This window comes from Clupea harengus, unplaced genomic scaffold, assembly GCF_900700415.2.
Source record: "Clupea harengus unplaced genomic scaffold, Ch_v2.0.2, whole genome shotgun sequence".
Lineage (NCBI taxonomy): Eukaryota > Metazoa > Chordata > Actinopteri > Clupeiformes > Clupeidae > Clupea > Clupea harengus.
This window is the reverse complement of record NW_024880376.1, coordinates 4,771-24,992: the sequence shown is the minus strand read 5'-3', so window position 1 is coordinate 24,992 and position 20,222 is coordinate 4,771. Positions and strand designations below refer to the sequence as shown.

The 20,222-nt window shown below is 41.9% G+C and overlaps 1 protein-coding gene across 1 annotated transcript; it reads right to left on the bottom strand.

Moving 5' to 3' along the window:
- Window positions 1-3: 3 nt before the first annotated feature.
- Window positions 4-7,164, bottom strand: LOC122132005 (RUN and FYVE domain-containing protein 2-like; the record flags this gene model as incomplete). The annotated part of the gene is made up of 11 exons (XM_042706753.1): window positions 6,261-7,164; window positions 4,611-4,784; window positions 3,889-4,006; window positions 2,610-2,711; window positions 2,084-2,207; window positions 1,809-1,873; window positions 1,604-1,669; window positions 1,258-1,327; window positions 1,073-1,174; window positions 828-944; window positions 4-69 (listed from the first exon to the last, which is right to left on the bottom strand). Coding segments are annotated over exons 1-11 (1,317 nt in total), but the record flags the coding sequence as incomplete, so codon positions are not given.
- Window positions 7,165-20,222: the final 13,058 nt, after the last annotated feature.

Here is a 20,222-nt window from a genome sequence, read left to right as displayed (position 1 = left end):
CAGCAGCTTCATGGCCATCTCCATCTCCTGCTTCATGCTCACCTGCACCACCAGCTCATTCTCCACATCCTTCTCCATCCAGCCATCGCAGACAGACAAACAGACATTCATGCACTGTGCTTCAACTGAATTCAGTTCAATTAAGCTCGGATTTATCAGACAGAATACCGTATACAGAAAATTATCCATCCGACAGTAAGCAAGCGTTAATAGTGACTATGAATAATGAATATTAAAGAGGCCCGATAATGTTTTTCCGTTTTTTCTTTTTATTTTAGTGTGTTATATTGCTTATTGGACATGTAAACAGTCTGCAAGGTTACAAAAGCCAGAGGGAGTTACACACCAGAGGGAGTAACTATCTCCCACAGAAACCTTGTTGTAATTCCTGCCCTTTTCCTTTGTTACAAGATGACACAATCTCGTAACACAATCCTTATTGCCAATCTAACTGACCAATCAGCGCCCACTGGGCTCATCGGGAAGGAGGTGGGCTTAAAGACATAGGAGCTCTAACAAAGAGTTTCAGACAGAGGGTGGATACAGATGTACAGTATTAGAAAAATAATTTGTTTTTGGAACATTGAAGAATGCAAATAAATTCTAGGGGACCCCAAAAATGAGCATAATAGGTCCTCTTTAAAGTAGGGTATTAAGGTTTAGGTTTACAGTTTACTGTAATAACAATGTAATGAGGTACTGCAAAGAGATTCATGCCTTTTGAGATGAGTACACAATGAAGACAGATACACCTCTCTGCCATGACAGATGCTGACTTTACAGTTATTGTTTTTTGTCTGCATCTGTGTGAATGTAACAGTTCTGACCTGCCGTAGTTGACATTCCTCCCTTAGTGCTCGTCTGGCCTCGTTGTACATCTCGTCCAGGCCCTGCCTCGACTGCTTATAAGTGTCCAGCTCAACGTCTACATCTACCTGAGTCACCTAAACATGTAACAAACCACTTTTTCACATATGGATAACAGCTACATGCAAAGCCTTGCATGCTATGGTAATTGAGTGCAATGTCTCTGAATTAGAGAGTAAGGTTTGCCGTGGGCACAGAGCATTACCTCTAGACGATGCTGGGTTTTCATGACAATCACAGAGTTCTCTGTTCGTAGCTGTTGGTTTTCCTCTTGTAGTTTAATGATGTTGTTTTTGGCTATGGCAAGCTAGAAGAGGAAGCCAACGTTATCTTAGACACAGAGCAAAAACACGGCAGAGGGGAAAGACATTAAGGTAGTGAACGTTGTACCTCCTCGATGAGTTTGGAGTTGGATTTCTCAAGGTTGTCTACCCTTCCTTGTAAGCCCTGTACTGTCGAACTGCACATCAGAGAGACCAGAAAGGAGAAGATCAGTTGAGCATAATTAAGTCTTTTAAAAGACCACTGCATTATCATGCCAATGAAAGCTGAATACTAAATCTGTGCGTAAGCAGCATCAAGAATTTATTTTCAGCCCTTAGCTGACTGTCCTTGGGGGTAATAAAAAGTATTGCATGTGTTTATAGTCACCATTAACATTACTCATCATATGTATGATCTATAGGTGAGTGTGTGTGTGTATGTGTGTGTGCACCCTCTTGTGAAAGCAGCTCACTTTAGTTGTCTGTTCAGCTCCTCAACATAGTTCTTCTGGTCCAAAATGGCGGCTATCTGTCCATTTCTGGTGAAACAGTAAGAGGGACACTGAATATTCCCAGCATCAAACAGGCTATACCGTTAAATATTTTACAAAATGTTTAATTTTCGCATTAATGAAACTGCGAAACATGTTTACAATGTCATACATTTGACATCATTACCTCTCCTCACTTCTGTAGTCATCAATGTCATTCTTTAGGTACATTGAGAAGTCTATCACGCCGACCTGTACAGTACCAAGGCAACTTTGTATGACCAAACTCAACATGATGACACAACAAACACGTTAATATGCATATTATAAGGTGTTGGCTATCCCTACAGTGTGATATTCCTCATTGGGCTTACAATAAAGGGCTCCATATAGAATATATAATTCGGCAGATGCATTGTAATTGAGCATGGTGAGTGTCTGAGCTGGCACAGTGAGACTGACCTGTGAGTCCAGGTCTTCGCCCTTCACACATAAGTTTGCATCGATCACATTGAGTCCTACTAGAAGTCCCACTATGACGGCACCCTCCTCCTCCAACATCACCGCTGCATTCTCGTAGAAATCACTGTGACACACACACACACAAACACACTCAAACCATGATTTCTACCGCAGACACTTTTACAATACTTCTACAACTCTCAGAGATCCTTGCAAAATTAACTACTAGCCTACGCTTTGGAAAGTGCTCGTCAACACTGGATATTTAGCCACAGGAATATCACAACATTAAGAATTCCTGAATACTGTAGTTCATCATTTTTTATCTAAAAAATGTGGCAATTAGGTAACTATTTTCTACACCATCGAATTAATTTGGATGGTGTGCAGATTCATCAGTATTTTATGGTATTGTTACTTTGTATGGAGTGCTGCTCCTGAATGAAAGAATCTAAGAAGGAGGGGAAGCTGTTTAGGGAAGAGGAGAGGAGAGGAGAGGAGGGGAGGGGAGAAAGAGCACCCGTACCTCATTATGTCCTTCCTGGTGATGAGGCATCGCAGGTAGTCGGCCAGACGCTTCTGCATGAGAGCTAAGCGCAGCCACGCCCGAGCCTTCCCTAGAGGGGTCCTGATCCACACGAAAGAGCACACAAATGAGCGTTAAACACTATTACTATGCTAACAACAGATCATTTAACCACTGATTTAAAAACATCTGTAGAATTCCTGAATTACTCTTTTTTTACAGAGTGATGTCCGTTTGTAGACACCTTTTCAAAAACGTTAGTTTTCTATCAAGAGTTTCTCATCCAAATAAGTCTACAGAAATATATCTCATCCATAAGACACCTTTTCTGTCATGTTTAACTTGGTGTGATTTTACATATGATGTGTACTCTATGGTGAGTCTGTGTTGCATTGCTTAACATAGTTAGTATCACATAGTTGGCTCAGATGTTCCTCTGGGTGATGAAACCAGAGCAGGGTGAGCATTTGTCCCATTTTATGTTGTATTGCACAGCATTTTGACCCTTTGTCCCGAATCCCGCATGTTGAAAAAATGTCCCTGGTTTTCAGTGGTCAGTTGGTTTTTAATTGTCAGAAATAAGAACACATTGATGCATTCTTTTGCCTGCCTGGCACATGAGCCGCTTATGCTGTTGCAGTGTATTTTCTACCTTATTTAGTAGCGCTATGTCAAAAGCAGCAATCTGGCTCATACAAATGCAACAAATGTGTTCAATGGCTGAGAAGAGAGGCTCTAACCGCTGTCAATCAAACTGTGCAGACATGTGGCCTGCTGTCACAAAGAAACAAACTTACGCAGGTGTTTACGAGCCGAAAGGCAGAATACAAATGTTCCTCATTCAGTTAGATAGATAGATATTATATCAAAGTGTTAAGTTACCTCTCAGCATTGGTAACACGTCACACATTATTTTATTTAGTTTGTCTGCATCTGGTCCCCTAAACCAGAAGTGCGACTGCTTCGTCTTCTCACACTTCCTCTTTCAGGTCCCAGTGTGTCAGAAAAAGGACACATGGGGAAGGAAAACGAGCCGCAGACATCTGCAGCTAAACTGATAGAGCGCAACAAATGTCAAGGCCTTGGGGCCAAACAGGTTTTTGTACCGTTTAGCGGAAAGGAATCAAATTGCCACTGTATCATGAGCTGCGATGTGATTAATGACTCAATTTCCAGACTCATGTTCCTGGAAATATGCAGTCTGAGCCTTCCCAGTTACAAAACAGAATGGAACTGAAAATAAACTGTATGACTAAGCTAAATATAGAAGTGTCTGTACTTGAGGCCGGGGAGGTCTCTGACGCTGGCAGCAATCTCTGCAGCCTCAGGGCACAGCTTCTCCACCATCTCCAGAGGGCCCCACAGAGACTTGTTGTATCCAAGGAAGGACTTCTTCACTGATGAATGCAAAACAAGTATCACCTCAGGTTAGTCCATGAGACACGAAGCAATATATCAAACCCAGTACACGAGGTCACAGGATCACATGAAAGGTCATAAGAACGGTTTTGTTTCATTGCAAAGTCAGTTATGATTTTGTTGTCAGTTCATTCCAAGAATGACATAATCTACATATTAAAAGGTGAACAACATTCTATCGCCATGTGAATTAGCCACTGATATGTAAACTTAAGCACTACTAAGAACCACACACCACACCAGAGAAAATTTAATTCCATGTATTCTCACACAATCAAAATCAAAGTACCACTGCTGTTGCTCTTAAGCAGGCTGCAGGCTGTTATACTTCGGAAGGGAAGCAGTCAGGGAGCAGCTTTTAATTACCCTCCACATGATGCATAAATGCCTAGGGGGCATTTGCTGAGGATGCCAACTGCCAGCAAATGCATATATTAACAACGCACTGGTGACAGATCACTGGTGACCTCAATGTACCTCTGAAGTGTGGGGACTGACTCCATCCCTTTTCATAAACACCCTTTCATAATCACCAGCCACTGACAGGAAGGTGTCAAAAAATGCCACAGCATGGTAGCCTACCTTTCAGTCCATGCTTAAGACAGTGCTCCATCACCACAAAGAACTGCTGGAGGGGAGGGTAGTCTGAGTCGAGGGTTCGGCCGAAACTCAGGGCAGACTCGATCAGACCCTTGATGCTGAGCTTGGCCATGTTCAGCAGGTTGGCACGCTCCATGGCCATAGGGTCCCGAAAGGCTGGAGGCAGAAAAGGAAAGGAGGACAGGAGAGAGAGAGAGAGAAAGAAAGGCAAAGAAAACGAGAGAATGAGAGAAAAATAGACAAAGAGAAGGAGAGAGAACAGATAAATATACATCTAAACAAACAGGCACATAGTGTATATATTTAGCCTGGGCTCAGTGAGTTTGACAGTGTTTGACAGAGTTTGACAGTGATGGCACACCCAAGGGCAGTTCAAGTGCCTGAGATAGTATTCTTTATATTCAGTATGCTATTATGTATATAATACTACTATGGCCATCCCTGAAGTTGTCTCTCATTTATGTGGTGTACTCAGATGCAGGTGAAAGAGATTGAGCTAATTCCTGAATGCATGCAGTCGCATCTAAATGCAATTCAGGAAAATAACTTCCCCAGTAAACTGAGTAGTTTAGTTGGGACACAACTAACACAACAATGACTTTAAAATAACAAATATGCTTGAGATGCAGCGGATCAAAAAAACCTCAGAGAAACCATTACTGCCTGAGTGCATCAGGCTGATAAAAATGTCCTTTGAGTTACTGTGGCGATTGATGAGTATAAGCCCAGAAGCTGTTTGCAATGGGTAAGCAAATTCATTCACAAACCGTTTCATTTAGTCGGATTTCTCCCTGGATGGGTTTACAATTACCAGAACTGATTGCAATCCACAACTGCAACTGCCTTAAAACACAGGTGGCCAGCTATTTTCCTATACGGTTATTCCCATTGCCTCATGAGACAAAAACAGTTGGCAGTCACGGGCTAGTGGAGCTGACAAACCTTCCCAGTTACATGTCATGTTTCTTTAAATGTATTTTAAAGAGATCAGATGTTGTCGGTGTACAGTGCGTTACATGACTGCTCATGGTTGGGTCGTTGTTCGTGACAGTTTGATTACATTTCTCAACGAAAAAGAAAGATTCAAATTCAATCGGCCTAACTTAATAAAGGGTTCATGAAGGGCAATTGACATTCTCGGTGTGAACAGCACAATATGTCTTCAGATCAAAGGGTCCCAAGAAACTGCATTCTACAAACCAAAATCTAAATTAGATGTCGACTGGCTAGTTCATTACAGTTACAATACGAAGAAAATGTCCATGATAAAGACTTTGCATATGTAAATGATTTGCACGAGCATCGCGTCAGGGGTCCGGGTGTGGTTCGGTCTGATTCGCACAGCTAATTGGACAACCGACACCACGTGTTGTTAAAAAAATAGGCATCTGGAGAGTGAGGAGAATAGAGCTAAAAATTAAAAAAAATTACATAAAATAAAACAGGGCACACTGCTTTCATGTAGCACTTCCTAGGTAGGAACTACAAATTATGCACAAGACGAGACGGTAGTGGTGGACGTATTGGGAATTACATCATTGAAAATTATGATGATGGTATCTAAATGTCAATATTCGCCTATCAGCGGGGCCTCCACTGTAACAAACGCTTTAAAAACACATCGCCACTCACCCTTGGTGCTCCAGTCTTCGGTAAAGGGGGAGGTTTTGTGCTCTGCTACCTTGGGAAGAACATGAATGCTTCCTGAGAAGGTTTCCGATGCTTTCCTGGCCAATGCGAAGATAGGCGCCTGCCATCTCCCGTCCCCAGATTTGACGCTGCTGCCACTGGTGCTGGCGGCCACGGTGCTAGCTTTGTCGCCGGCTGACTTGTCTTCCTGCAACCTAAGGATCCCAAACACCTGAGTCTTCTCTTTGTTGCTTTCGGCCTCGGCTAAAGTGAGGTCATGTTCTGCAGGTGTCGCCATTGCAGAAGTGAATATCATAAGATTGTGTACGATCCCTCCCCTGACAGCGACCACGGCAGATATCTAACGCTATCGGATGGCATTGATTAACAGTGAAAGATTCGATTCCAACCCAGATCGGGTTGATTCTCCCAGCCGTCAGTCCATTCACCTACATCCTTGGAACCAGTACAGACAAGCAGTCCAATTAGATTTAACAGGTCAACATTCAGAACAAGTCAGTTCTTCGGCGCTATAGATTTGTTTACACCGAGTGGTCCCTATTCAAGTCCGTCTGCAAAGAAGGGGTGGTGTCAAAAATGCTCACAAGACACAAAAGCGCTACGTAATGCTATGGTCGGGCAAGTTTTTAGTGCCCTCTAGTGTTGGTCATAATTAACGCAGAAATGTTCGGAGTTTATGATGTTCTCACTGTTTACTGAAGTAGAATAAGACAGGTCTACAGTTTTCAAGCACATCATTCTAATAAGGTCTACCAAATACTGCAGCTAATAATCCAAGCTTTGGTAGGGTGGAATTTTTAGGTTTTTAATTTTGTTGAAAGAGAATGTGCAAAAAGAGCATTTTTGTACAATAGGAACCATTCATCAGTTGAGTGTAAGGGATATTGTGGAAGCCTTGAGCAAAGACAACTAATGTGTTGCCAAAGTACTGACTCTTAAAAAAATAAACAACAACAACAACATAAAGAATTGGAAGAAACTAAATCAACAACAACCAAGAATCTAAGATAATAAAATCTACCTTTTGCTGAAATTAAAGAAGTAATTGTGGACATCTCACAGGTCACAACCACTCTGCATGTGTGTCAGAGTCCAGGCATGTTGACTGTGCTTACCTTGGCTGTATGCTAGGCGTTCCATGCTCTCACTGTGGGTGATGCCCCAGCGATGCAGACTCTGAGGGGAGTACATAAGTGCACCTTCAATGCTTAGACTGGGTCAAGATGGACCCGAGCCTGGATCCGCCTCCACACAGTTCCTTTGAACAGGGAAAATCTACTGGGAAAAACATTGGGGGGGGGGGGGGGGGGGGGGGGGGGGGATTGTTGTAAATGGATTGTTGTACACCATATATGGAAACACCTATGGTGTTTGAACACATTCCTTTTATATATGGAGAGTTGTTCTTGATGGCACATGTTATGAATAAATAAATAAATAAAAATACGATCAGCATTGTAATAACTCCACACACACTGTTAGTTTAACTGCTCTGCAGTTCATAAATGTGTTGCTACTGTGCTTGTTTACATGAGACTTACTATATCAGAGCGACTGTCAATATTGTAAACACCAAAAGCTGATTATGTACATTTTGATCGAACCAAGCCTAAACAAAGTTAAGTCAACATGTACTCACCGCACATTTGTCATTCAAGAGGAAGAAGTGCCTTCTTGTTTGCTGTCTGAACACACCCAACTTCATCTGTGCTAGCTTCTCTCTCTCTGTCCCTCTCTCTCTCTCTCTCTCTCTCTCTCTCTTTCTCTACTGATTAACTCCACGGCCTTGCTATCATATGACTCTGCTTTCCTGTTCCAGCCTCTCCCTGTTTTTCACCAAACCTCTCATTCTCACATGGATTCTAGATCAACACGGCAACAGACCCAGGCAAATCCTCGCTCTGCACAAAATAAGCCCTCAACCAGGGAGAGCCAGTAGCCGTGACATTAAGCCAGAGCCAAACAGCCAGAGTCTGTGACATGCAGCTGCAGCTTTCTGCTGTGGCCTCTGGCCTCCCATGCATGGCTGGAGCCATAATGTGATGATATCAGAGAAAAGCAAAAGCATATCCTTACCTCTGCTGTGGCTCAGTTTGATACAGGGTCAGCTCTGGCAGTTGGACAGAGGTTAGCCTGTTTGGTGTAGGGCCACTTTGAAGGAGCCCTCATATCCCCCTGCTGTGCTTTGGTGGGACGGGTTGGAGAGGAGGGGATGTCGCTCAGTGGAACGGCAACACGGCAGTCAGGGTGCAGGGGAGAGGGGTCGTGGCAGGCGGTGGGGAGGAGCCGGGGACAGGATCCAGAGAAACAGTGGAGCGGGAGGGGTCTGTAAGGATCAGCCAATTGCAGCTCGGCTGCAGAGAATGGAAGCCCAGTCATTCAGGAAATGGGTAATACTGGTGACACTGCATCTCTCAGACCTCAGATTGCAGCACAGGCATGTTTGTGTTTTGGCCATCTGATCAAACTGTTCTGTAAATGGATACATGGCAGCAGATACAATGAAACGTATGTCACAATTGATGGAGTAGTAAAAGCATGGAAATAGAAATTAGATTGGCCTTTGCACAAGGATTATGATTAGAGATTAGGATTAAATGCACAATTTATTGGGCAATGTTCTGCTTTGTTTTTTTGACAAAACAGAGAAAACGGATACACAACTGTGTAAAACTAGTTTTGAATTAGCATTTACAAGCACATACCATCACATTTCAACATTCACACTAGACTGCAGTGTAGGCCAATAAAATACAAAAGAAAAAAAGACAATCAATACATCTATAAAAACAAGTGCATGTCATTTACAGTGGCCAATCTCCATGTTGGAACTATTCATTTATGAAATTCTTATTATAATTATGTACATCTCATGAAAAGCATATTATCTGTATTTCTGAGAGTACCTCATCCAGGCAGTACAGCACACTCTTCACAGGAGAGGGCAGCATTTGCCAGGTTTTAAATCCTTCGGCAATCCACATGACACGAGTCTCACTAATGTGCCCATACACAGGACATCACTTGCTTAAAGCCCATACAGCATAGTTGGGCAAAGGCGGCTGTCTGAACCTGAGACTGTTTGGATGACTACTGATGTTATATATAGTATATTTACTATCCAATGCATAGCCATAATAACACATTCCTCAAATGGGCATTTCAGCTCAAGACCATCTGCTCTGCTTCTGGTTGTGAAAATGTATGGAGACCATATTACCTAAGGATCGTAAAACATCATGTTTCACAGTGTATACATTCACAATGCAAACTAGATGTGAGGCTAGTCTTGCGTACCTCACACAGTATGTCTGTTCTGCCAGGCCTGGGTTGAAATACACAGCAGACTATATAAAGAGTTTCAGTTGAGGTCCTAAGACTGACAGTTTAGTTTGCCAAAAAAAGCGTGGGAGAACTTTCTGTTGTACGGACCATTTTATCCAGGCACTCCATACACTTATAACTGCCTTTTGTTCAGATTTAATCATATTTATGTTCAAGCAAACACATAGAGGTAGAAAAGGAAATACAGGTTTCATTAGCTTATCTTGGATAATAATGCCACTTCGATAGGCTACTGGATTAGCTTCACAAGAGACCCTTATCTTAATCGTGTTCAAATATTTGAGTTTCTCACTTCAGACAGATTGTACTAAAGAAATAAAGCTGCCACAGTGAAAACATTGATACAAGAGCCAGAAGTTGTTCGAACAAAATATAAAGGAGAGTCAGTGAAGTTTGTATGAAAATACCCAGGGAACAAATAGCTGATATAAAGGAGAGTCAGTGACGTTTGTTTGAAAATACCCAGGGAACAAATAGCTGAAATCACAGGGAAACAAAATCAAATACAGTATCATGTTTTCTAGACAGACGCGCTAAGACATACACAGTCATAACAATACTAAGGCCTGAGTAGCGATACAAGGTCATTTAAATACATGGGTAATGAATGAACTAAGGCGTGTCAGTGATGGAGGCAGGTGGATGAGAGGGACATAGTAGCAGTGACATGGAGTCTATGCCAGGGGAGCCTTGCCCAGTGCTCTTCATCACCCCTGCTCACACAGGCATCATTTACTCTGGGGACCCTGGGGACGTGTTCCCACCACTTTTGGTAATCACCAATTTCGTGCCCACCACCTTGGAGAACTGAAAATATAGTCTGACCACTTCTCAAACAAAGTGCTTCTTCAGCAGTTGATAGAAGAAAATCGAATTGATACATGAAAATTATGTTGTAATGGAGCATTCTAGCATATTCTCTGATGACCCCTAATCTGATGCTCTCACCTTTGTTCCAGTGCATTAAGTTAGCTGTCCATCTAAAATGCATGCTTTTCAATCAAATGTCAGAAATGTTATGGCTTCCTGATTTTAGTGTTTTTAAATGTTCTAACAGAGTTTCTAAGTATTGCTACCATCGCATTCTGGTTTTGTTAGCCAAGTCCAAAATATAGAAAGTGATACTGTGCTAAAAAAAAAAGATCTAAACATTTTTGGGAACTCTGGCCAGGATAATCTCTAACTAGCTATGAGCATATCTATGTTCCCAAATAGGAACTTCGGAACATAGGACCCAGGGAACATAGGACCCTGGGAGAGCACATATGTAGAATTGGGGAACATAGGACCCTGGGAACATTGGACTCAGGGAACATAGGATCCTGGGAGAGCACATATGTAGAATTGGGGAACATTTAATTCTGGTAGAGATGTGAGACTCACCAAGACAACCAAGATGGTGAAAAATGTGATGTTAGGCGAACTGAAAACTCTGGAATTATGTAATTTCTGTATGTAATGAATCTATGGACGGAATCTGATGGAGCTTGGGGAAGGTTGACCGAGTTCACAGAGAGGTCACTGGAAAAACACGTCTTCATTATCAGGGCACCGGTTAGTCATTAAGCAACAGTTTGTACTTCTGGGAAAATCCATACAGACAAAGAATGCCGTAAAAGTAAAACTACAAACAGCCAAAGATCTTTTTAGAGTCTGCCAGAAAGGAAATATATATTCTCTTAATGTACAATGTTCTCAATGCCTCGAAAATCCACATGTCAGTTTGTGCACCTGAGGTGTCTGCCAGCACCGTGAGGTACTGAGGCTGCATGAGAGTGCTGGGTCAGTGGACCTCCTCCTTGTGTCCCATCACAGTGATGTGCTGCTGGGAGGCTAATGCCTCCCATTCAGGCATTAAAGAAGAAGCATTGGCAGGGTACTCTCGACTTGATCCTGCAGATATTGTCTCTGCCAACGGAGCAAATGGAGCTGGCAGAAATGTAGGACTGAGAGACATAGGCTTCAACACTAATTTCACAAACAGAGTAACAGAGAAGGCAGTGACCAGGAGAAGAGCCCTATTTAATGACAAAGCTATTTTGATAATTGCGTGTGTTTTCAGTGATGGGGAGAAAATTCTATGTCTATTCAATGATCTTCTGTCAGGTGTTGCATTTATCTTTTTTGTTGTGAAAGGGCACAGTTATGATGGTTTGAATTGCATTGATGTAAATATACATTAACGCACCCTGTACATGAAATGTATAACAGAATGGACTTAATGTTTGTACGCATCTGTGGCATTCCCCCCACACTCCCTTGTTGTAATATTGTTTTTACAAAACCAGGAAAGCAGCAGAACGTCTATCAGGCATGAGTTCCTTCATGCCTTTGGTGGAAAATGGCTGAGAGGTTTCAAAGCCTGCATATTTGTTGATACCCTGTGCACCCCTCTCCCAACACCAATAGGTATAACGTATCCTAGGGCTTCTGACCGAAAGGTGGCCGGTTTGATCCCTTGGACCAGCAGGGAAAATGTGGTGCCCTTGAGCAAGGCACCTAACTCCCAACTGCTCTCCTCGTGCTGCACTGCTGCTGCCCACTGCCCCTGCTCCCACAGCATGCTCACTACTCTCAATGTGTGTGTGCTCACTGCTCTCAATGTGTGTGTGCTCACTACTCTCAATGTGTGTGTGCTCACTGCTCTCAATGTGTGTGTGCTCACTACTCTCAATGTGTGTGTGCTCACTACTCTCAATGTGTGTGTGCTCACTGCACTCAATGTGTGTGTGCTCACTGCTCTCAATGTGTGTGTGCTCACTGCTCCTAAGCAGACGATAGGTTAAATGCAAAGGTTCAATCTCACTGCTCACTGAAAGTGTGTATGTGTGCATGTGGGTGACAAATCCACAGGTTGTCAATTACAACTGTAATCTGCTTTAATAAGGCTCATATTTCCACACCGTGGATTTCAATAAAGATTTAACAAATGTGTTTTTGTTTTTCATTTTAATGAATGACTCTCATTTTAAAATCTGAAATGGGCTGTAAGCCAGGACTCTTCTGTGTGTGCCACATCAACAGTGTCAACACTGGCTCTGAGGGCCAGGTGAATCAATGGTGCAGTGAAACAGAATCAGTACAATGAAAACGGGATTGAAATTAAATCAGTACAATCACCACAGGATTGAAACAGAATCAATACAATCTGAATGGGAGCAAATTGTGCCAAACGAAAGCTTTTGTGTGTCTGATCACTGTCGGAAATGAAAGAGCGAATATCTAAAAGAGAATGGCTCACAGCAGTATTTAATTAGAAGGAGACTTTTGCTTGGGCCAAAACACATGAGACTCTCACTAAATCATTCTCTCACTTTTTTAAATTTTTTCATGGCCAAATTGAATTACTAGATTGATGTCTTAACCCTCAAAGCCCTAGAAAGAGACAGAATCTGCACACCTACTATTATCCTGCTTTATGACAATATTGAGGACATTTTTTTCACAGGTAGTGCAATGTCTGTTAAATATTGCTAAATTAATACATTCTAATGAATCCATCTTTATTTGACAATCAAACAACAGACAAACAGCTGGGGATATTCAGCAGAGCAGAAGCCAGTACACTAATTCCCTTTAATAGTGCTGATGAAGACAACACGGGGGCATCACCTGCAGTAAACTACACGTCTGTGCCAGAAACCACACAGCTTAATGCTATAATTAAAGTGTTAGGAATGGAGTATGTGGGCTGTGGCACTGCTGTGCCTGCTCTGATTTTCAGTAGCTGTACACATGAACATTCATCAAGAAGCACACAACGGCTCATTAAAGTAACGTTTCTCCCTCTGAAGGTAAATAAACTGCCTGGCTGTATCCTTTGTTACAGAAAACTGACAAACTGTGCCATCACCATGACCCCTTTAGACACTGTCCTAGAAGACTAATAAAAGGGAGGGTGGACTTCATACCATCCGCGAGCAGTCAATCAAAGCATAGTGTGTTATTTGCTGAAGCCTCAGCCTCAGACTGGCAGTCTGTGGCAGACATCTGGGCCCCTCTGGGTATACCTGCCAGAGCATCCATGTCACCTGATCGCACCAGTGGGACTTTCTGGAACTGCAGACTGCCACCGTAATTCAGAGGTCTGTAAGACATCCCTATCCCCATGGAGATCATATTAATAGTCTGCAATCACAATTGATTGAGTTGAAAGTGTTCCTCAGGCGAACCATCCAGTTAGCGGCCTTTGATTACCTTTCGGCCCTATAGCTGGGCGCGTTCTCCCCAGCATCCTTCACGCAGTGGGGAAATCAATCAGGATAATGACCCGATATTTTTTTCCTCTGGTTTCATATTTGAGTGGTGGGAGGAGGTATGCACTCGTATTTCCGCCTTGATGAGGCACCTCTCTATTTGTCAATGCAAAATGGGGTCGCCACACCTCTGGGGGGAGTCAAATGCTAATGCATGCCATCCACGGGTAACAGGTTGGCAGGAATATTAAAGAGCCACCAATGACCCAACTTGGGGATCTGAGGCATCTTAGCATCGCCTGGTATTTAATTACAATACTCATTGGATTGTGCATGAATACATAAACAGATGCAGAATCAATGCTTGAGTGAACTTAAGCTGCACTTTGACTTCAGGTGATATGTTTGGCGGAGTGCTGTTAAAATGTTAATTCCGTGACACTTACCTTTGGCCTATCATCCTTTCTACCTGTTGTGTGTAATCAGGCTATGGAAGCCTTGCTCTTTGTTCTGGTGCCTCATCTTCACAGGTGTGCATGAGAGTCTGCAAGAGAGGCTCATCATTTTGGCAAATAAACACAATCACGGTACATTTTGACACCTGTCTGCTATGGAAATAACCTCAGCAGTGCTTCCACTGTTTACCTGAGTATTCTGCATCACAAATAAATGTCCCTAGTCTCCGATGAAACATTATCTTGTCAAATCTTACTTCTCATGATTTAGCAATATATTACGATGGCCATGAACTACATCCCTTTTTGTCAATTCCACTTGACTACAGTCCAAGAAGAGTATTATAGATTATGAATTTTCCTTTGTCTAACTGATCTGATTGTGTGAAATGTTGCTTCAGATACAATCTGTAAGCCCTGGTTATTCTGCACAAATGTGATCAATACAGGTGTAGGAGAAATCTACCAAAATTTCTTCAATGACATTTGGAGCGCATTTTTTACCCCAACCAGACACGAACCAGTATTTAATCTCATTAGTGAAGTGGCCCGCTAGAAATTCTGCAGTCCCCTCTGGTCCATAATTAAGATTGTCCAAAGAGGTAATTACCTTCTGCACTATTTCAGGTATCTGCTCAGTCAAAATGGGTGGAATATGGATCAAAATCTAAATATTGAAATGAAATTTCTGTTATCTCTGCTCTGACTTTGCAGGCACAAAGGGTTCATTGATGAGTCCCTCTATTACATTATAGAGCTTTTGTTATACACCATGCCACTTTGATTGTATAGCCATGTGTATTAGTGCTGCATGCTGCTGGTTAATTCATTTTTAAATCTGCTGAAGGTGAAGGCACTTTGCATTGGCAAAAATAAACATGTCCATGGACAAAAAAACTAAACGATGAGATAAAAAGTTCTCTATTCTGTCTTTCTGTGATTTAATTTTGTGCAAACACATACAAAAACATTCTTCACAATCTCTAAAGCATTCTTGCAGCCCGAACTTGTTTGAAGTCTCCTTATTACTGCCCAAGGGCACCTAGTGTAAGCCTTGGAACAAATAAATGTCTGTGCATTATCAGGTGAAAGAATGAGTACGCCCACTGTACTGATTAGTTTGGCTACTCAGTGTAGGCACACATAAATCTGTCTGGGTCTAACCCTGGAAGAAAATTCTTGATGTTTCTCATTAAGCGAATTGACAACAGCACTTTTTTTGCACTGGTTAGCAACACTGAAAAGAATTCAGTGCTTTGGTCTAATTTGTTGTAGCCTAATTAATAGGTTGAGTGCGTTATACTATGCAGCAATGCACTGCTAGTAAAATTTGAGTAATTACAGGATACACCAGTAATATGGTATGTAATGCATATGCCCTGTACACTACAGTATTTGCTACGCCACAGAAACTGTGTTCATCATAATGTTGTCATCAGTAGATGTTATCATATCTATCTGTAGGACACCTTGACCACCTGCAAAAAAGAGCAGAGCCATTAGTCACAGTCTTGATTTCTCATTGTCTGCTGTTTGCATAGATCCACACTGCAACACATACCCGTATAACACTAGAGCACATTAGGTCATTCGCACCTTCAATGACATTCTGAAGTCCAAGAAATACCCTATCTAACAGCACATTCAGACACTGTGTTTTGACAACTGATAACATGTCAGCCTTTGAATCTGGCCGTCAAAACAGTGACCGGTGGCAAACGCACAAACGCACACTCTGCAAACAGCGGGCTGTGTCCTGGGGGTGGGAGGGCAACAAGTCAAGTAGGTCCCCGTGGCTTAATCACAATCACAAAAGGCAACAAAGGACAGAAAACATGTGCAGCAAGTTAATCATTCCCTCACTGTGGCCCCCGTAGGCTGGTAATCGCAAGAGCTGCTAGGGACCACGAGAACTCCGGGGGAGAACAGGAGCAGGTGACTCACACTCAGCCACCCCTTCCCCTGTCGATGCAACAATGGCCCCCCGCTAGAGAAGTGATGGAGGCAGGATTATTAGGAGTCAAAAGGGGTTGATTCACATTTCCTGTCGCCACATGTGTCGGCTTCATTAGGAGCTGGAGTCGGTGGGTGAGAGGAGAGAAGAGAGAGTCTTGGGGGGTCTTGTCGATTGGAAACCATCAGATCCCAGGTAATTGGAGTGGCATGACAGGCATGAAACCTACACATGACAATGGACCCCCACTGTCAAGGAGAGTTATTTCGAGTGGTGCGTGTTTGCGAAGCAGGTGGTGAAGCACTGCAAAGTAACCAGTTTTCAAGTGCACAGTCCATTACCACTGACAAAACAGAACACATTTTTTGCATTTCTTTGCAGGAAGTGCAAATCTGGGAGACGAATGGCATTTGATCAAATTCAATGATATTTTGGGGCTAAACAAACCCTCTTTTGAAACAGGTACATTATTTACCAGCTTTGTGTTCAGCTCACACAGCAGCTTGAAAGAGGACAAACTGCATGTTGCCTGCTGTTCTACAAACCACAACTGTACATCTCTCAGATGTATATGCAAGTACATATATACCATTCACCACTACGTATGCATTGTTTGTGAATGACAGAGTTTAGAATATAACTGTTGAAACTTTTAAAAACATTTTATGAACGGGCAAAACTAAGTGAATCATCACTAAGTGAACATGGGTTAAAAGGATTACACTGACACTTTTAAAACTTCCAATAAATAAAAAATGTTCCCTGTACCAGAGCGTGAAAAAAGTCCAAGAGCAATCGCCCAGGTAGAAAAAACACTCAAATAAATCATCAATAACACAGATGTGGTAATGTTGGTGGGTCTGCAGAAGAGACATAAACTGAGATATAATTGGCTTTAAGGCTACATAGAAAATGCACTTAGCACATTTGATAACTAATAAATCTGTGGCTAAAGCATGTTTTGAATGCAGTGTGAAAGTATGGGAGTTTGTCTGTCCAACATTGGGCGATGATACCATGGTGTCAGAGGTCCGAGATTCAATTAAATTCAATTAAATTCAAATTTGTCCCAGAGGGCAATTTGCAGGGTCAGACATTTAAATCAAGACACTTACATACACAGTTTACATATTGATGGGTAGATCTATGAACATAGTTAAAGCACAATGGCAGTCTGCTACAAAGCAGACGGATAAGGTGGCAGTACAGTCGAAGCCATGTGTGTGTGTGTGTGTGTGTGTGTGTGTGTGTGTGTGTGTGTGTGTGTGTCTGTGTGTCTGTGTGTGTGTATGTGTGTGTGTGAGAGTGTGTGTGTGTGTGTGTGTGTGAGTGGGGGTGTGTGTCCTGCAGCTTGGCAGCAGAGATGGCACCCTGAATGAACCTGTGGGTGGTGGAAGAAGTAATTACAGCTGCCATGGTCTTGAGACCCTGCCAAACAGTGCAGAGGTTCCCTCCACCTCGTCTCTATACTTCAGTTTGGCAGTTTTGATGGCACACTTGACCTCTCTGTTAACCTCCTTGTTTCAGTCTCAAAACCAGTTAAAGACTTTTTCTAATTGACGATTTCCTTGAGTTCTACAGTCACCCAAGGTTTATTGTTGGGGAAGATAGTAACCTTTATGGAGGGAATGATATTGTCCACACAGAAGATGTATGATAAAACCGTGTGCACTTGCTCGTTGATGTTACTGGACAAGGCTATGAGGTTATTCCAGTTAGTGTCCTCAAAACAGCCTTGTAGCCTCAGTGCCATCCTGCATCTGGAACTGAATCTAGCATTTATCCAGTGTCTTTCCCAGACGGGTGGTGCAAGTGACAGTGAGATATGCATTATTGGTACCTAGTTTTACAAAAGGACAGAAAAGCAATTTCTTCAGCTGAGTACTTGCCATTTCTAATGAACAGCTCAAGGACTACACCAACATGAAACATGTTAGACTGTGTGTGAGTGTGTGTATAATATTCAAAAAATATACATTAGCACACAAAAAATATACATTGCATCACTGTCTTCACCATCCTTGGGAAGGTAACAAATGACTTATATATCAGCATTGGCCTTTGAGAAGTACTCTTTTTGAACATGATCCAGCATCTTGGACACAGTGTGATGTTTTTCATGTTGATCACAGCTGAGATTGTCAAAAGGAATATGCAATTAAAAGTACTGGCTGTGCCTGGCACTATGACTCAAGCAGATTCTCAAAATCCATGCTTGCCAAAAGTTTTTCATTTTTGAAACTTCCCTGAAAATGCTTACCTTTCCCCTCGGCCATCAGTAGCCAGGCTTTGGCCAGAGACCATTAAATTGCATCCTTCCAAAAGGCTTTTCTTTTGGACTGACTTAACAAAAGAATCTTTCAAATACATTATTTGCTTCATTCACCAAAGAGTTTAAAATAGCCTGGTGCTATTTGGATTAGGTAATGCTCCAGTGACATTGCCACAGTGTGTGTTCTTTACTGTGGAGAGGGAGTGAAATAGAAAAGACTTCAGAACATCCATAAATCTATAAAAAGTCTTCCATCGTCATCATCCAAATCAATATAGGACATTAGTTCTGATAGTGGAGAAGAACTTATTCTGTGGTGGTTTTCTCTTCAACAGATACCATACTGAGAGCCGCCGAACAGCATGAACAGTATGTGCTTGGCTCCTTGTATGATGATATTAATAGAGGTGTTTTTTGTCAGAATGGATTAGAGATGTTTTCATCAGGCTATGAAGACACTGGCCAGATTCATTTTTTTACATACAGCATTTCAAACATATTAAAATAATGAGCACCAAGTTTTCAGCCAATGTGATTTGATGGATATGTGTTGAAGTGTTTTTAATTTCCCTTTTGATCCCTGACATTGTATAATTAATGCTTCTTCACAATGAATGGTATACATGGTCCTACTTACAAGACATGGTAAACTTAATATTAGGCTGTCACTGTCACTAAAACCATTGTCCTGCCAATGAGAAGTCCTGAGAATGGCAAAGCAGTAGAATAGTGAAGATCCTTATGGACACTGCTTGCTGAAGGGCTGTTTTAAAATGGCTTGGCTCTGTCTCATCAAACTTCCTTTGAAATAACCCTTTTTATGATACTGACTGGCATATTTTCTCAAAACAAAATAACTTTTCAGTCTTAAACATCAAAGAGATCACAAGATGGCACAAAATGAACACATATTTCTCTGTAGCTTCGGGTACCTGCTCGCATTAGTGCTTCTTGTCATCTAGGGATAAATGCAACCATCATGGACAGACAGGATCGTAACATGCGTGCTCATGCATAGTTGGTCATTTCAGTAAACAGTGAAAACAGCAGCTGATCTGTAAACACCAGCAATCCCTTCAATTCATAAAAATGATAATCATGGCTGCATAGTCTCTTCAGAAGACTTTTAACAGTTAACACTAAATTCTCATTACCTATGATGAGTTCTCTATATTGCACTTTTTTCTTAGTGTTTAAAATGACAAAACAGTGTACATTGAATTCAAACACATCAATTCACACTGGTTGTGCAGAAACTGCAGAATGCAGAAGCTTTTCCCTGTTGAGGAGTGGGTGTGGATGGGAGATGGTGAGTTATTTTTGCCATTTGATGCATCATAACCATGGGATGTCCTGAAGGCATACACAAACATTTCTAAAAAATAGGAACCTTGTCCCTAAAGGGTACAAAGCTAACATGACGGTTGGATGATTCCTCAAGGGCTCAACTCCCATTCTAAATGCAAAGATGGATTTGAGTTTTCATGCATATTTGGTGGCAAATGCATTCGGTATTTCTATGGTTCATGTATGATGCCGTTTTATATGGAAGACTAGATCAAATACAGTCTAATCCCAAATCATCTTGTACGGATTGTATACATGAATGCTTAAACACTGACAACAACACAAATGTAAGACTTGTACTAAGTAAGAAGCTCAAACAAACCATGAAAGCAAGAGAGATGATGAGTGGCTGTAGGGCTAGTGAATCAAAACAAA